Here is a 16,699-nt window from a genome sequence, read left to right as displayed (position 1 = left end):
AGCGGACACCCCTTCCCTCTCACTGATCTCAGGCAGAGTGGCAGTGGATCCCTCCCCCCTTCCCTCTCACTGATCTCAGGCAGAGTGGCAGCGGATCCCTGCCCTTCCCTCTCACTGATCTCAGGCAGAGTGGCAGCGGATCCCTGCCCTTCCCTCTCACTGATCTCAGGCAGAGTGGCAGCGGATCCCTGCCCTTCCCTCTCACTGATCTCAGGCAGAGTGGCAGCGGATCCCTGCCCTTCCCTCTCACTGATCTCAGGCAGAGTGGCAGCGGATCCCTGCCCTTCCCTCTCACTGATCTCAGGCAGAGTGGCAGCAGATCCCTGCCCTTCCCTCTCACTGATCTCAGGCAGAGTGGCAGCGGATCCCCCCGCTTCCCTCTCACTGATCTCAGGCAGAGTGGCAGCGGATCCCCGCTCTTCCCTCTCACTGATCTCAGGCAGAGTGGCAGCAGATCCCCGCCCTTCCCTCTCACTGATCTCAGGCAGAGTGGCAGCGGATCCCCGCTCTTCCCTCTCACTGATCTCAGGCAGAGTGGCAGCGGATCCCCCCCGCTTCCCTCTCACTGATCTCAGGCAGAGTGGCAGCGGATCCCCGCTCTTCCCTCTCACTGATCTCAGGCAGAGTGGCAGCGGATCCCCCCCACTTCCCTCTCACTGATCTCAGGCAGAGTGGCAGTGGACGCCCCTTCTCTCCCCCACACTGATCTCAAACAGAGAGCCGTCAGACCCCCCCCCACCCAATCGATCTCAAGCAGAGGGCCATCAGACACTCAGCACTTACCTCCTCTTGCTAGCTGAAGCACCCGAATTGGACTTTAGTGGAACATGTCTGTTTTGTGCCGATTCTGGATGGGTGAACGCAGTAGTAAAGGAGAAAATGTCAGTAAGATTGGGCATGTAGCCCACTAAGTCTATTTAAATGCATTTAAATAGCTGCTACACCCATTTCGGGTGCAGTCCCGATCACGACCATTTTCCAGCCTTGCTAAAGGGGAAATGGGCACAGAGGCAGGCACAGATTGCTCTAATCACCTCATGCTTGACTTTACCCAGTTTTTGCGCCCGAAAACAGGTGCAACTAGATGGTAAAATCGGGCCCTCTGTGTGATAATACTGCTCCTATCCCGTAGGAGGTGGTATCACAGATTACAATGAGTGGTTTCAAGGAGCCATAATGGGCTAGTATATCTGTTGACAGCAATTGTTGTTTGACATTTGCAAAGACTTTCTGTTGTGGCATTTGCCATGGCCATTTCTGATTTTCTTTTAACAGTACATGGAGGGGTGTCAACAGGATCGCCAAGTTCATATGAATTTCCTATAATAGTTTATGAAACTTAGGGAAGAACTTAATTCCATTGTACTCCTTGGAGTGAGAGCCCTTTTTATGGCATTCACCTTCTCTTCGACAGGATGTAATCCATCCTTGTCCACTCTGTACACGAGTTAACATTACCTTGTTGATCTGGAAGATACATTTTTCCCTTTTAATTTGATGGCAGCATCAGAAAAAAGCCATAAGATCCCCTCCAAACTCTCAGAAATGTACCTTTTCCGTAGCTCCTGAGATTAAAATGACATCCAGGTAGATTGCCACTCTGGGCACTCCTTGAAGGACGTTCTTCATCACGACTTTAGGCAGCATACTAGAGGACATGCCCCTGTCTACATCAATGGGGATGAAGTAGAAATGGTTGAGAGCTTCAAGTTTTTAGATGTCCAAATTACCAACAACCTGTCCTGGACCCCAATGCCGACACTATAGTTAAGAAAGCTTCTACATTCTCAAGACGCTAAGGAAATTTGGCATGTCCGCTACAACTCTCACCAACCTTTACAGATGCATCATAGAAAGCGTTCTTTCTGGTGGTATTACAGCTCGGTATGGCTCCTGCTCTGTCCAAGACCACAAGAAACTACAGAAGGTTGTGAACGAAGCCCAGTCCATCACTCAAACCAGCCTCCCATCCATTGACTCCGTCAATACTTCCTGCTGCCTCAGAAAAGCAGCCAGCATAATTAGGGATCCCATGTACTTCAGAAATTCTCTCTTCCATTTCATCCATTGGGTAAAAGATACAAAAGTCTAAGGACTCATAGCAACCAACTCAAGAATTGCTTCTTCCCTGCTGCCATCAGACTTTTGGATCTTCCTCGCATTAAGCTGATCTTTCTCTCCATCCTAGCTATGACTGTAACACTACATTCTGCATTCTCTCCTTTCCTTCTGTATGTATGGCATGCCTTGTCTGTATAGTGTGCAAGAAACCACGTCACATATTCCAATAATTAGAGCAATTCTTTGCAGATGAATAAAAGATTCATCTGCATAAACAAAGGCAGTTGCAGCCAGGAGATAATCATAAGGTAAATATCATTATAGCAAGTGGGGTGTAATTTCCAAACTTTTCATGCTGCATTATTTTAGCAATTGCCTTGATCTAATAACAGTTGTCTTTTTAATAGATATGATAAATATCTCCAAAGTATTTATGAGGGCGTAGTGGCATTTCATTTTGTAAAATGATTCAAAATGTGAAAGTGTTATCATATCATCCAAAAATGTGGCAATTTAATGACTTCACCATTCCATAGCTGCAGACCCAACCCTTAATTGCAGTTCATGAGGGTTTGCCAAATCTTAGCCACATTGTTAGATCTGGCCTTCCATAGGAAGAAAAATGATACTCAGTCTTACCAATGAACTAGAATTACACCTGTGTGTGAAGTTGCAGTCTCGGATCTATTCACAGATCATTTCACTAGAAGGGAATTATACACTTTTAACAGGAGGGCAGGAGAGAAGAAGAAAAACACATTATAGTGTTTATCCTTCCAGTTGCTTGATTGATTATGACTCAGTCAGTAAACAAAGGCACAGCAGCTGGTTCCCATTGTATGGACCAGCTAAATCTTGCAAGAAACTTTCCCTTAGAAGGAAGTGGCATTCTAACCACAGTCCAACAAAATAACTTCCATACGACTAATGTTCTAAATTGCGACATTACAGAACAGTAGCAGAGAACCAGATCCATTACAAATAAATCCACTCCTGGTAAGACAGGAAAACAAGTTTGCCTCCCACACTGGTAATGACAGGCTTGTTTTCCTGAACTGTAGTCACAGTTGTACATTTGATTCAATTGGAGAAAGTGGAGAGGAGGTTGTCAAGAATAAGCAATGCAATGATGTATTTTGGTTAACATGGGGAGAGTTAAGTGTCAGAGGCAGAGATTTCCAACTGGGGTCTGACTATAGGGGTTGGAGGGATGGTTGGGGGGTGGGGGGTGGGGGGGGGGGGGGGGTGGCGGTGGCAGGTGGGGGGGGGGTGGCAGGTGGGGGGGGGGGGTGGCAGGTGGGGGGGGTGGCAGGTGGGGGGGGTGGCAGATGATGAGGTGCGACGAGATGGGTCGGGGTGAAACAGAACCACCAATGTAACCTGGCCTAGCTGGAGGAGAGGCATCAAAGGCTGCACTTCTAATCTTTGAATAAACTGAGCAAAGTTAGTTGAAGTTCAGTGAACAAGTGCTATGTAGAATGATGTAGCCTCATACAGAATGATCGCAGTATAGCACTGGAACAGAGGTCAAACCAATCAGAACTGCTTCTGGTAAACATTGATTGCTTACTGTGCCCCAGAGCTTGCTCTCAATGGTTTAATTTCTACTTTTAGAAATCAATGAAAATGTAAACATCTGTGATCATCCAATGTGAGACTGCATTGGTATATGTTCAATGGGGTGTAAAATTGGCTGGGAGTGTAAAATGGGCACCTGACCTGAACCCAACCATTTTTCGCTAAGTAACTTTGGTTAGAATCAGAGCTTACAATATCCACTTAATTGTGATGTGGTCAGAACTTTAACGCATGAACAAGCAAATAATCTTTCTTCTTCTAACCGTTCTCTACATATTCCAGGGTCCATTTCCTCTCAATCTCTCTGTGAGCTGTTGCCTCTTGATTACTGTTTTTATTGTGGCTTGCTTCTTCCCAATCTCCTCTCTATTCTGCAGAATGCACCTCCACTGCAGACTTGCCACATAGCAACATGAATGCTACAGGAATATGGAACGGGTGAAAAAACATGAAAGAAAGAGAAAAAGCAAAAAAAAAGTAGAAATAGGGAGAATAAATAAAAGATAATGGAATAAAATAGAAATTTGAAGAAAAATGCAAAGAAAAAGACGTGGAATGAAAGAACAGCAAAGGAAGATAGGATGCACACGTGAGGAGTGAAGTAGGAAAAGATGACAAAAAGAGAAGGATTGAAACAAAAGACAGTGGGCAATCTAGGTCCACTAAACAAACATTTGATTTTATTGGTGACATGAGGCATGTGTAAAATAGAAACAGAGATAGAGTCAGACACTAAAGTGGTGGAACAGGAAAGTAGAATGAGGATCACTAGGAATGAAAAGGGACAAAAACTCTCTTCAGGACATCAGTTAGTCAAGGGGAATGAAAGGAGAGAGATAAGCTAATGGGAGACAGGGAAAAAAAACACAGGAAATGGCAGTGATCTCGCATTGTGACAGAGTGGAGAGAGAAAACCTGTAGCATGGAGTACAGTTAGGGAGAAGTCCAATTTTTGGATGAGGGGCATCACTGGCTGTACTGGGAGGGATGGCAACTTCTAAAGCTCAGCAGTCTCTTGTTACAAAACATTGCATCCACTAACATGCCGTGAAGAACATGCAAGATTTGTAATAAAAACGATATGTGGAGCGCATTGCAGTTCAGTAATCTCATTATGAAATTCACTCAAGCTTGTGATTTATGACATCAGGCAAATCCTTCCCTGGCTTGAAGCATTTATGCTCTAAAGTGACTCCTAAAAGCTCCACAGTAGATATAAGCATGTTCAGAGACGAAAGTAGCAGAAAAAACAAGCCTGTCAATATTGGCAAGTAAAGAAACAAAGGTATCTGTAGCCATTAAACATTTAAGGCTGGAGGCTTATATGGTCCTTGCTGCTGTAAACAAAATCCTTAAAAGGGACATGATCCAATATTGCCCATTTCTTGAAAAGTAAAGGTGAAAATATTATGCCCAACTTGTGATCATGTATCAAATATTAGTGAAGAAACAGTGCCCTCAAATGGAGTAATAAAAAAGTTCACTTTGCAGGACCACAAGTAAATATCTGAGTTTTGTACACAAAAGGACAGTTAGATTATGCAGATGCTTGTGGGCAACGGCATTCACAGTCTTCTGGGGTATTACACCAGTGGACTTGCAGCAGGCAGTGAATCAGAAACTCAGCTGTACAGCAAATCTTAGAAAATTCTGTTCAAAGTCATTTGAATCGTCAAAGCAGCACAGTTAAAGTCAACATCTTCTTACTTGAAATCCTCGTGCACATGTTCCCCAGGACAACAATTCAGGAGAAAGAATTCTGCTTCTTGCGTTCAGATCTCCCATGATCTCACCCCTGCCTATTTCTGTGTCCTCCTCAACCCTTACAACTGTCCAAGAGTTCTGGTTTCCTCCAACTTCAGCCTTTTGCATATCTCCCCGATCTTTTGCCCCACCATTGTCAGCCATGCATTCACCTGTCTAAATTTCGGAATTCCCACCCCAAATGTCTTTGCCTCTCAACCTTTCTCTCCTCTTTTCTGAAGCTGCTTCAAACATGCCTCACCTATCCAAATATTCTCTTCTTAGGCTCAGTGTCACCTTTGGTCTAATTATGCTCTTGTCAAGCACTTTGTGAGGTTTTGTACTTTAAAGGCATTATATAGATGAAAGTTGTTGTTGAATCTCAATTTGATGTTTTTCACCCCATCCTTATCCCGAGAGCAGCGACACATTAACTGTAGAGCACTGATTGTTGAGGTTACAACAGAAACATAATTGGCTTCACAATATTTCAAAATTTTTGAAACGTTTCACATTTCGTGTTGATATTACAGTTAAGAAAGCCACCAACATCTCTACTTTCTCAGAAGACTAAAGAAATTTGACATGTCAGCTACAACTCTCACCAACTTTTGCAGATGCACAATAGGAACTGTTCTTTCAGGTTGTAACATAGCTTGGTATGGCTCCTGCTCTGCCCAAGACCGCAAGGAGGTCATGAATGTAGCCCAATCCCTCATGCAAACCAACTTCCCATGCATTGATTCTGTCTACACTTCCTGCTGCTTCGGCAAAGCAGCCAGAATAATTATGGATCCCACGCATCCTGGACATTCTCTCTTCCACCTTCTTCCTTTGAGACGATACAGAAGTCTGAGGTCTCGTACCAACCGACTCAAGAACAGCATCTACCCTGCTGCTGTCAGACTTTTAAATGGATTTACCTTGCATTAAGTTGATCTTTCTCTGCACCCTAGCTATGACTGTAACACTACGTTCCGCACTCTCTTGTTTCCTTCTGTTTGAATGGTATGTGCACAAGAAACAATACTTTTCACTGTATGCTAATACATGTGACAATAATAAATCAAATCAGAATTTTCATTGGCACACTTTTCCTGAAATCATTGGCACCTCCAATCAAGGTTGTGTCCCACCCTTTAATCCCCACCAGCCTCTCAAACTCAGACCTGCATCCCTCTCCTTGACGCCAGCCAAGTCCCATCGATTCCCTGATCCTGCCTTTGGTCTGGCCTCCACAACCTTGTTTTCTTTGGGAACTTGCTGTTATCCCAGCAATGGCCACAGCTCGAATCTGGAGCTGCTGAGACCAGTCAATTGGATTGGCTGGCAGCTCTGTAAGGTGACACTTCCTTGCCAGATGGAACAGTTAACCCAGATTGGCCAGATGAGCAAATTAGCACCCTGTCAAGAGTAAAATGGCTGCAAACAGCTCGATTTTTCATAGTTGGACACTTGACTGACCTTTTAGTCAGAGGAATGGAAAACACAATGCTCTGTAAAATCCAGTTTGGTGTTTCAAATACTCTTTTCAGTGATAAATCCATTTTCAGTAGGTTTAATCAAACTGTGTCTAAAGTAATATTCATTAAAGCAATATTTTTGCGAAATTATGTTTTAAAACAATGCCCAATTTCCCTGCTTCATGGTAAGTTTTGAGTTGGGTAAAACTCAAAACAGAACACTTCTGAAAACAAGAGGATTTAAACTGTACCCAATCATGGCCAAAACAGAAAAAATTTGCTGTTCAAATTGAAATTTCATGGCCAACGTTTTTCTTGTTGTCCTGTCCATTTTTGGACTATCCAATCAGCTTAAAAGAGAAAGATTGTTGACTCTTAATTGCAGGATGCACCACTGGACTCTATGGGGACTGCTAAAGCAGTCCAGCAGGCCAGGAGACTCAAGCGGAGGCCGTATAGCAAGCTTCCAGCAGGGAGTCATGGCCTCCACGAGTCTCTGGCCACCAGATTTCCAGCACCATCAGCTCCACACTAGAAATCGACAGGGAGCTGCATAATATATTCAAAGGTTCATTTCAATCTGACTAGAGTCTCCACTCCTGCCAGGAGTGGTTCACTGCAGCTGGGTTTACAATAGCTCTCCACTTGTGGGGAGCTGGCGGCCCAGCCCCTCTAGAGTGAAAAGGAGCTACAGAGGCCCCCTAGGAGGTTGGGGGAGAAGGGGTTGCCCTCAGGGCAATGCCAGTTTGGCAGTGCCAGGCTGGCCCCAGCACTACCCACGTGACAATGCCCAAGGGGGGGCCTTGGCACTGCCCACCTGGCAGTTTCAAGGGATGGGGCATAATGGGAGCAGGGTGGGGCCTCTGGGAAGGAGATCAGTGGCATGGGGGGGGTCTTGATGCCATTCTGCAGTCAGCGGTGATGGAGGCCAGCAATCAGGGTGGCCATCAGAGGGGAGAAGATCAGGACTAAGGGGGTGGGGAATCAAGATTGTGGGAGGGAGATTGGGACTGCTGGTGGGGGAGGTGGCAGATCATGGTGGACCGGGGAGGGGTGGGTGAAGTGTGTCAAGGCTGGCATGGCTGCATCCAGGGGGCAGTGATCTGGGTGCAGGGGAGTCTTGTGGGGTCACAGGACTGGCCAGTGACCGGGAGGCCAGCAGTGTGGGGCCAATGCACATGTGCAGACCTCAGCGTTGACAGATCAGCGCATGCGCAGTGGTCCACTCACCACTATGCTGTTGGCCCCTCCAGTGGGAATAGGCCCACCCCAGATTTTTAATGAGATTCATACCAGTGCAGGTAGAGGTGGCAGAGGAACTGAAGTGCATTTGTTTCAATGCAAGAAGTATAACAGATAAGGCTGATGAACTTAGAGCTTGGATTAATACTTGGAACTATGATGTTGTTGCTATTACAGAGCTTGGTTAAGGGAAGGACAGAATTGGCAGCTTAACATTGCAGGATACAGATGTTTCAGGCAGGATAGAGGGGTATGTAAAAGGGATGGGGAGTTGCACTACTGGTTAAGGAGAATATCACAGCTGTACTGTGGAAAGACACTTTGGAGGGCTCATACTGTGAGGCACTGTGGGTAGAGCTCAGGAATAGGAAGGGTGTAGTCACAATGTTGGGGGTTTATTATAGGCCTCCCAACTGCCAGCAGAAGATCAAAGAACAGATATGTAGGTAGGTTTTGGCAAGGTGTAAAAGTAACAGGGTGATTGTGGTGGGAGATTTTAATTTCTTCTATATTGACTAGGACTCACTTAGTGCTAGGGGCATGAATGGGACAGAGTTTGTAAGAAGCATCCAGAAGAGCTTCTTTAAACACTGTATAGATGGCCCAACTAGAGAAGGGGCCATACTGGAACTGGTATTGGGGAATGAGCTCCGCCAGGTGGTTGATGTTTCAGTAGGGGAGCAGTTCGGGAACAGTGACCACAATTCAGTAAGCTTGAAGGTACTGATAGACAAAGAAAAGTATAGTCCTCAAGTTAAGGTGCTAAACTGGGGGAAGGCTAATTACAACAATATTAAACAGGAATTGAAGAATGCAGGTTGTGGGCAGCTGTTTAAGGGCAAATCAACATCTGGCATGTGGGAGGCTTTCAAGTGTAAGTTGATAGGGATTCAGGATCAGTACATTCCTTAAAGATGAAGGATAAGTATGGCATGTTTTGGGAACTTTGGATAATGAGAGATAGTGAGACTAGTTAGAGAAAAAAGAAGGCTAGGAGGCTGGGAACATACGAAGCAAGTGTGGAATACAAGGAAAGTCAAAAGAAAGTTATGCAAGGAGTAAGGACGGCTAAAAGGGGTCATGGAAAATCATTGGCCAGCAGAATTAAGGAAAATCCCAAGGCGATTCATACATATATAAAGAGAAAGAGGGTAGCCAGGGAGAAGGTTGGCCCACTCAAGTACAGGAGAGAGAATCTATGTATGGAGCCAGAGGAAATGGGCGATGTATTAAATGAATACTTTGTGTCAGCATTCACCAAAGAGAAGGACTTGGTGGATGATGAATCTGAGAAAGGGTATGTAGATAGTTTGGGTCATGTTGATATCAAAAAAGGAGGTATTGAGGTTCTTGAGAAGCATTAAGGTAGACAAGTTCCCAGGGCCTGATGGGATATATCCCAAAATACTGAGAGATGCAAGGGAGGAAATTGCTGGGGCCTTGAGGTAAATCTCTGTATCCTCACTGGCTACAGGGAAAGTCCCAGAGGATTGGAGAATAGTCAATGTTGTCCCTTTGTTTAAGAAGGGTAGCAAAAATAATCCAGGTAACTACAGGCCGGTGAGCCTTACATTAGTGCTAGGGAAATTATTGGAGCAGATTCTTCAAGACAGGATTTACTCCCATTTGGAAATAAGTGGACATATTAGTAGAGGCAACATGGTTTTGTGAAGTGGAAGTCATGTCTCATCAGCTTCATCGAGTTTCTCAAAGAAGTGACGAAGATGATTGATGAGGGTAGGGCAGATGGATGTTGGCTACATGGACTTCAATAGGGCCTTTAACAAGATCCTCATGGCAGACTGGTGCAGAAGATGAATGGGATTGCATGGGATCAGAGGTGAGCTAGCAAGGTGGATACAGAACTGGCTCGGTCATAGAAGACAGAGTATAGCGGTGGAACAGTATGTTTCTGAATGGAGAGCTGTGACAAATGGTGTTACTCAGGGATCAGTGCTGGGACCGTTGCTGTTTGTAATATACATAAATGATTTGGAGAAAAATGTAACTGGTTTGATTAGTAAGTTTGCAGACGCCACAAAGGTTGGTGGATTTGCGGATAGCGATAAGGACATCAGAGGATACAGTAAGACATAGGTTGGTTGGAGGCTTGGGCAGAAGATGGCAGATGGAGTTTAATCCAGACAAATGTGCAGTTGACAGAGGGGAACCAGTGGATGTGGTGTTTTTAGGTTTCCAGAAGGCGTTCACTAAGGTGCCTCACAAAAGGTTGCTGCATAAGATTAAGGTACACGGAGTTGGGGGTAAAGTGTTAGTGTGGATTGAGGATTGGCTATCTAACAGGAAGCAGAGAGTTGGAATAAATGGGTGCTTTTCCAGTTGGCAATCAGTGACTAGTGGCGTGCTGCAGCGATTGGTGCTGGGGCCTCAACTGTTTACCATATACATAGACGATCTGGAGGAGGGGACCGAGTGCAGGGTGACAAAGTTTGCAGGTGACACAAAGATAAGTGGGAAAGCAAATTGCGTGGAGGACACAGAAAGTCTGCAGAGAGATTTAGATAGGCTAAGTGAGTGGGTGAGGATCTGGCAGATGGAGTATAATGTTGGCAAGTGTGAGGTTATCCACTTTGGAAGGAATAATAGTAAAATGGACTATTATTGAAATGGTGAAAAATTACAACATGCTACTGTGCAGAGGGACCTGGGGATCCTTGTGCATGAATCACAAAAACTCAGTTTACAGGTGCAGCAGGTGATCAAGAAGGCAAAAGGAATGTTGGCCTTTGTCATGAGGGGGGTGGAGTATAAAAGCAAGGAAGTCATGCTGCAATTGTACAAGGTACTGGTGAGATGGCAACTAGAGTACTATGTGCAGTTTTGGTCCTCTTATTTGCAAAAGGATATATTGGCCTTGGAGGGAGTACAGAGGAGGTTCACCAGGTTGATTCTGGAGATGAAGGGGTTAGCTTATGAGGAGATATTGAGTAGATTGGGCCTGTACTCGTTGGAGTTTAGAAGGCTGAGGGGAGATCTTATAGAGACATATAAGATAATGAAGGGGCTAGACAGGGTAGAAGCAGAGAGATTATTTCCACTTAGAAAGGAAACAAGAACTAGAAGGCACAGCCTCAAAATAAGGGGAGTCAATTTAGAACAGAGTTGAGGAGGAACTTCTTCTCCCAGAGGTTAGTGAATCTTTGGAATTCTCTGCCCATTGAAGCAGTGGAGGCTACCTCGTTAAATGTGTTAAGTCACAGTTAGATAGATTTCTGACCAATAAGGGAATTAAGGGTTATGGGGAGCAAGCGAGTAAGTGGAATGGAACAACTATCAGATCAGCCATGATCTTATTGAATGGCAGGGCAGGCTCAAGGGGCTAGATGGCCTACTCCTGCTCCTATTTCCTATGTTCTTAATGCATTTTGGAAGGTCTAATACTGATAGGAAATATACAGTAAATGGCAGAACCTTAAAAGTATTGATAGGCAAAGGGATCTGGGTGTACAGGTACACAGGTCACTGAAAGTGGCCACACAGGTGGAGAAGGTAGTCAAGAAGGCATATAGTATGCTTGCCTTCATTGGCAGGGGCATTGAGTTTAAAAATTGCCAAGTCATGTTGCAGCTTTATAGAATCTTAATTAGGCCGCACTTACAATATTGTGTTCAATTCTGGTCGCCACACTACTAGAAAGATGAGCAGGCTTTGGAAAGAGTACAGAAAATGTTGCCTGGTATGGAGGGCATTAGCTATGAGGAAAGATTGGAGAAACTGTTCTCACTGGAATGACGGAGGTTGAGGGGGCAAAGTCGACAAGATTATGAGGGACAGGGACAGAGTGGATACTCAGAAGCTTTTTCCCAGTGTTGAAGAATCAATTACTAGGGGACATAGGTTTAAGATGCGAGGTTTAAAGGAGATGTACGAGGCAAGTTTTTTTTACACAGAGGGTGGTGGGTGCCTGGAGCTCGATACCGAGGGAGGTAGTGGAAGCAGATATGATAGTGAGTTTTAAGGGACATCTGGACAAATACATGAATAGGATGGGAATAGGGGAATATGGTCCCCAGAAGAGAAGGGGGTTTAGTCCAGTCAGGCAGCCTGGTCGGTGCAGGCTTGGAGGGCTGAAGGGCCTGTTCCTGTGCTGTAATTTTCTTTGAGCACTGCAGAGCGCAAAAAAGAACAGAGTGTGGGAGATTCATTTTGAAAATCCCACTGAAAATAAAACAAGGGGATTTACTCCACTTGGGAGAATCCCGTCCAATGTTTATGCTTGAACATCAGAATCAACACCCAAGAGGTAGAAAGGTATTAATCCCCCTTAATTCTGGAATAGCTGACCGAAGGTAACATCTAAGTAGGTCTTTTCTGTCCCGGAGACCTACCTCCATGTAGCCCGTAGGCCAACTGTTTTAGATAAATGGGAAATATCCCATATCAAGGAGAGGTCATCGTTCTGACTTCTGCACACATGTGCACACTCATGAACACACACACCACATTGTAAGGTTTATTGCGCTGAGAGGGAGAGACAGCATCACACTAACTCCAGGGATCATATTGAAAAAAGAGGATGGCGTAGAATGAGGAGTCGTAGTAAAATCAACGTTCAATATGTTTAACCAACGCAGAGCAGCAAACAATGAAGCCAAGAAAATTGAAAAGCGAAAAAGCTGTTGGAAATATTAAACAGAAGATGCTAGAATGGACAGCAAATCAAACAGTATCCATAAAGCGAATGGATGAAACAACAGTTCAGGGACCCACATGAAAAACATTCAAACACAAGGCTGATTCCAGCTATCGAGGCTCAAGTTACAATGAGAAACCTGGGTTTTCACATTTTGGAAACCAAAATATGAAAAAAGTATTCTATAGAGGAGTACAAAATAGTCCATAGAATGGGAAGGTAAATCAAAAATATCACCTTTTGTGAGTAGGAAAGTGATCACAGGTACAAGATAATAAAAGGGAACTTCAGGATTAACATCCAAGACCATTCTAATCAGACATGTGAATGCATTCTCAAACAGATCAAGGCAAAGTAATCATTTAAGAACCAACTGAACACTGCATGAGGAATTTTAAGCTATTTGGACTGACTGATCAACCTCACCAGTCATTATGTTCTGAATTTTTGAAGTTGTTGATTACTGTGATGTAGAATCGGTCCTGTGTTATCCTTTGAAAGGGTTAGCCTGACAGCAGATTGATGTTTCTCTACCGAATATTCCAACATTACCCGCCTGAGTGTGTGACATTTACAGTGCCACCTGTTTTTAAATATGTTCAAGCAACTTCATAAAATGCTTCATGTTACATGTTTTTGTAACCTACCATACTTACCGGAAATCTCGTGTTATCTGTCTATGCTTGCTAGCATTTGCCAGCATCTTTATCAATGTGTCAGAGGCATCCTTCACCAGCAAAGGACATGGGCTATTGAAACTTTCCAAGGAATAATTCACCACTTCCAAATACTCTGAAAAATATTGAAAATGAGGTCCCAAATTTATTAATATTTTCTCCTGTGACAATCATTCAGAAATTTCAAATGTTTACTGAGTCTAGCAGTAAACTCGGGAAAAGAATCTTTGGCTGGAACTCTACCCCCTTGCCCGCCACGGAATCGGCGTGGGCAAGAGTCCGACAACGGAAATCTCTGTTGACGTTGGGTGGAGATTTCCATTCTCACCTGAGCGAGACTGTAATATCCCACCCTATGGGTGGGAATTTCCTCCCTCTCAGCGCCTTGTTTCTTGGCGGCGGGAAGCAGCACCTCGCCCATTGGACGCAGGGTACGATGTCCTGCTATTGATAATGGGGTTTCCCATTGAACACACCCCTCGCTGCAAGGAAACCCACGATGGCGGTGCACTGTCCGCAGGACCATAAGATCCCACTGGCATAAATGGCAGCAAGGTTTCAGAATGTAACTATATATTTAATTAGTCAAGTTAAAATCTCTAGATCTACAAACGAAACACGCAATCAAATATTCCACAATGTGTCAGCTAGAGATTCAGAATAATGATAACCAAGCAGGTTCTAAAACCTACCATATATTAAGATCCATTTATTACAATCAGTCACAGGATTCATTCTAGCGCATAGTAACCTATTTATCAGATAGGAATCATTTATTCACACCAAATAACCAAAAATGGTTTTATGTATAAAAAAAGAACCAGATGAGTATTGTGGTAGCAAATGTTCAATTTTTTTTGGATCAACCTCTCAAAGTCAGGTTAGATGTGTTCTTTGCGCTCTGACAAAGGGTCATCCAGACTCAAAACGTTGGCTCTATTCTCTCTCCACAGATGCTGTCAGACCTGCTGAGATTTTCCAGCATTTTCTGTTTTTGTTGTAGATATGTTCAATGTTGGAGAAGATTCTTTTGGTAATGTTAACACCATGTCAAAAGAGTCTCATGCTTGTAATAGGGTTAATTTTTGGCCTTCTTATTCATCATTGATATCTTTCCGTATACTAGCTGAGCTAGTGCCCAGTGATAGGTCATCTTATGCTGTAAATCCATATCTTGAGAAAATGGATTTCAAATATCGAAAATGTCTTCCTTTTAAGAGATGGAAATTTAATTTTCATGGTTCTCTTACAGCTAGTTACTAAAAATAGTGCAGATAGGAAAAAGCACAATCAAGTATGTGAATCTTACTCAGATTTGCTCAGTGTAAGACAACTGACAGCGCTCTTTTGAAAGCAAGTAACAGCATGGTTGCTTGCGACATGGGGCAAAATGACAAACTATCACTGAAAGGCGTTGATTGCACAGTGGAATGGGAGCCAGCCAACAATAGTAGACTTTGTAAAAATATGCTTTTTCTGCTCACAAAGATGTAGCATGTCATTTCTGGTGAATGAAACAGTGTCTTTGTTCAAGGTATCAGCACTGGCTCAGTTATCGCACATTTGCCTCGGAGTCAAAAGATTGAGTTCAAGCCACATTGCAGAGATGCAGGAAACAATACAGGTTGGCACACGTGTGCACAGAGAGTGCTGTACAGTTGAAGGAGCTATTGTTGGATAATCAAGGCCTTGTCAACTCTCTCAGGTAGATGTAAAAATTTCCATGAAATTATTTGAAGAGCATGGGAGCTTTCTGTTGCTCTGGCCAATATCTATCACTCCAGTAGCACCACTAAAAATAGATTTCATGGATGTCCATCTTAATATTGTTTCTTGGATCTTGCTGTGCACAAATTGGCTGCCCCATTTTCCTACATTATGATAGTGACTACACTTCAAAAGGTGTTTCATTGACAGTGATATGCTTTGGAACATTCTAAATTTGTGAAAGACATTACATAAAATTGAGGTTCTTTTAAAATCCCAAGTTGGTAACACACAGACTTCATCTATAATGAAACCAAAAGAGAAAATACTGGATTGACAAAGCTTTGACAAAGGGTCATCTGGACTCAAAATGTCAGCTTTTTTCACCTTACAGATGTTGATTTGATTTAACTTATTAGTCACATATATTAGCATACAGTGAAAACTATTGTTTCTTGTGCACTATACAGAAAAAGCATACCATTCATAGAGAAGGAAATGAGAGAATGCAGAATGTAATGTTACAGTTATAGCTAGGGTGTAAAGAAAGATCAACTTAATGCAAGGTAGGTCCACTCAAAAGCCTGATGGCAGCAGGGAAGAAGCTGTTCTTGAGTCAGTTGGTACGTGACCTCAGACTTTTGTATTTTTTCTCAACAGAAGAAGGTGGAAGTGAGAATGTCTGGAGTGTTTGGGGTCCTTAATTATGCTGGCTGCTTTTCCGAGGTAGCGGGAAGTGCAGACAGAGTCAACGGATGGGAGATTGTTTGTGTGATGGATTGGGCTACATTCACAACCTTTTGTAGTTTCTTGCACTCTTGGGCAGACCAGGAGTCATACCAAGCTATGATACAACTAGAAAGAATGCTTTCTATGGTGCATCTGTAAAAAAGTTGGTGGGAGTTGTAGCTGACATGCCGAATTTCCTTAGTCTTCTAAGAAAGTAGAGGCGTTGGTGGGCTTTCTTAATATAATGTTGATATGGGGGGACCAGAACAGGTTGTTGGTGATCTGGACTCCTAAAAACTTGGAAGCTCTCGAGCATTTCTATTCTGTCCCCATTGATGTAGACAGTGGCATTTTCTCCTCTACACTTCCTGAAGTCGGTGACAGTCTCCTTCGTTTTGTTGACATTGAGAAAGAGATTATTGTCATTGCACCAGTTCACCACATACTCCTGTACTGTGTCTTGTCATTGCTTGAGATCCGACCCACAATGGTGATGTTGACAGCAAACTTGAAAATTGAGCTGGAGGGGAATTTGGCCATCATTGATGTATAAGGAGTATAGTAGGGGGCTGAGAACACAGTCTTATGGAGCATCAGTGTTGAGGATGATCGTGGAGGAGGTGTTGTTGCCTATTCTTACTGATTGATGCTGCCAAACCTGCTGAGATTTTCAAGCATTTTCTGTTTGAGTTTCAGACTTCAGCATCATAGTAATTTGCTTTAATCTACAATGAGTTCTTTCTATCATGCCCTAATAATATCACCCCACCTTTGTAACAATTCTTTTCATTCCAGTATTCTTACAAGCTTCAGAGGATGAGAATTGCAAATTGTCTCAAATTAAT

The 16,699-nt window shown here is 43.6% G+C and overlaps 1 protein-coding gene across 1 annotated transcript in view; it reads right to left on the bottom strand.

The window, feature by feature from the left end:
- Positions 1–16,699, bottom strand: part of prss59 (serine protease 59, putative) — a 62,663-nt gene that overhangs the window by 32,671 nt on the left and 13,293 nt on the right. Inside the window, exon 4 of the mRNA XM_080186403.1 lies at positions 13,398–13,533. Within this exon, the coding sequence (XP_080042529.1) occupies positions 13,398–13,533 (136 nt within the window). The remainder of the gene's footprint in view (positions 1–13,397; positions 13,534–16,699) is intronic.

This window comes from Carcharhinus amblyrhynchos, chromosome 3 (assembly GCF_965287045.1).
Source record: "Carcharhinus amblyrhynchos chromosome 3, sCarAmb.v2.hapA, whole genome shotgun sequence".
Taxonomy (NCBI): Eukaryota; Metazoa; Chordata; class Chondrichthyes; order Carcharhiniformes; family Carcharhinidae; genus Carcharhinus; species Carcharhinus amblyrhynchos.
This window is presented reverse-complemented; position numbering and strand designations above follow the sequence as displayed.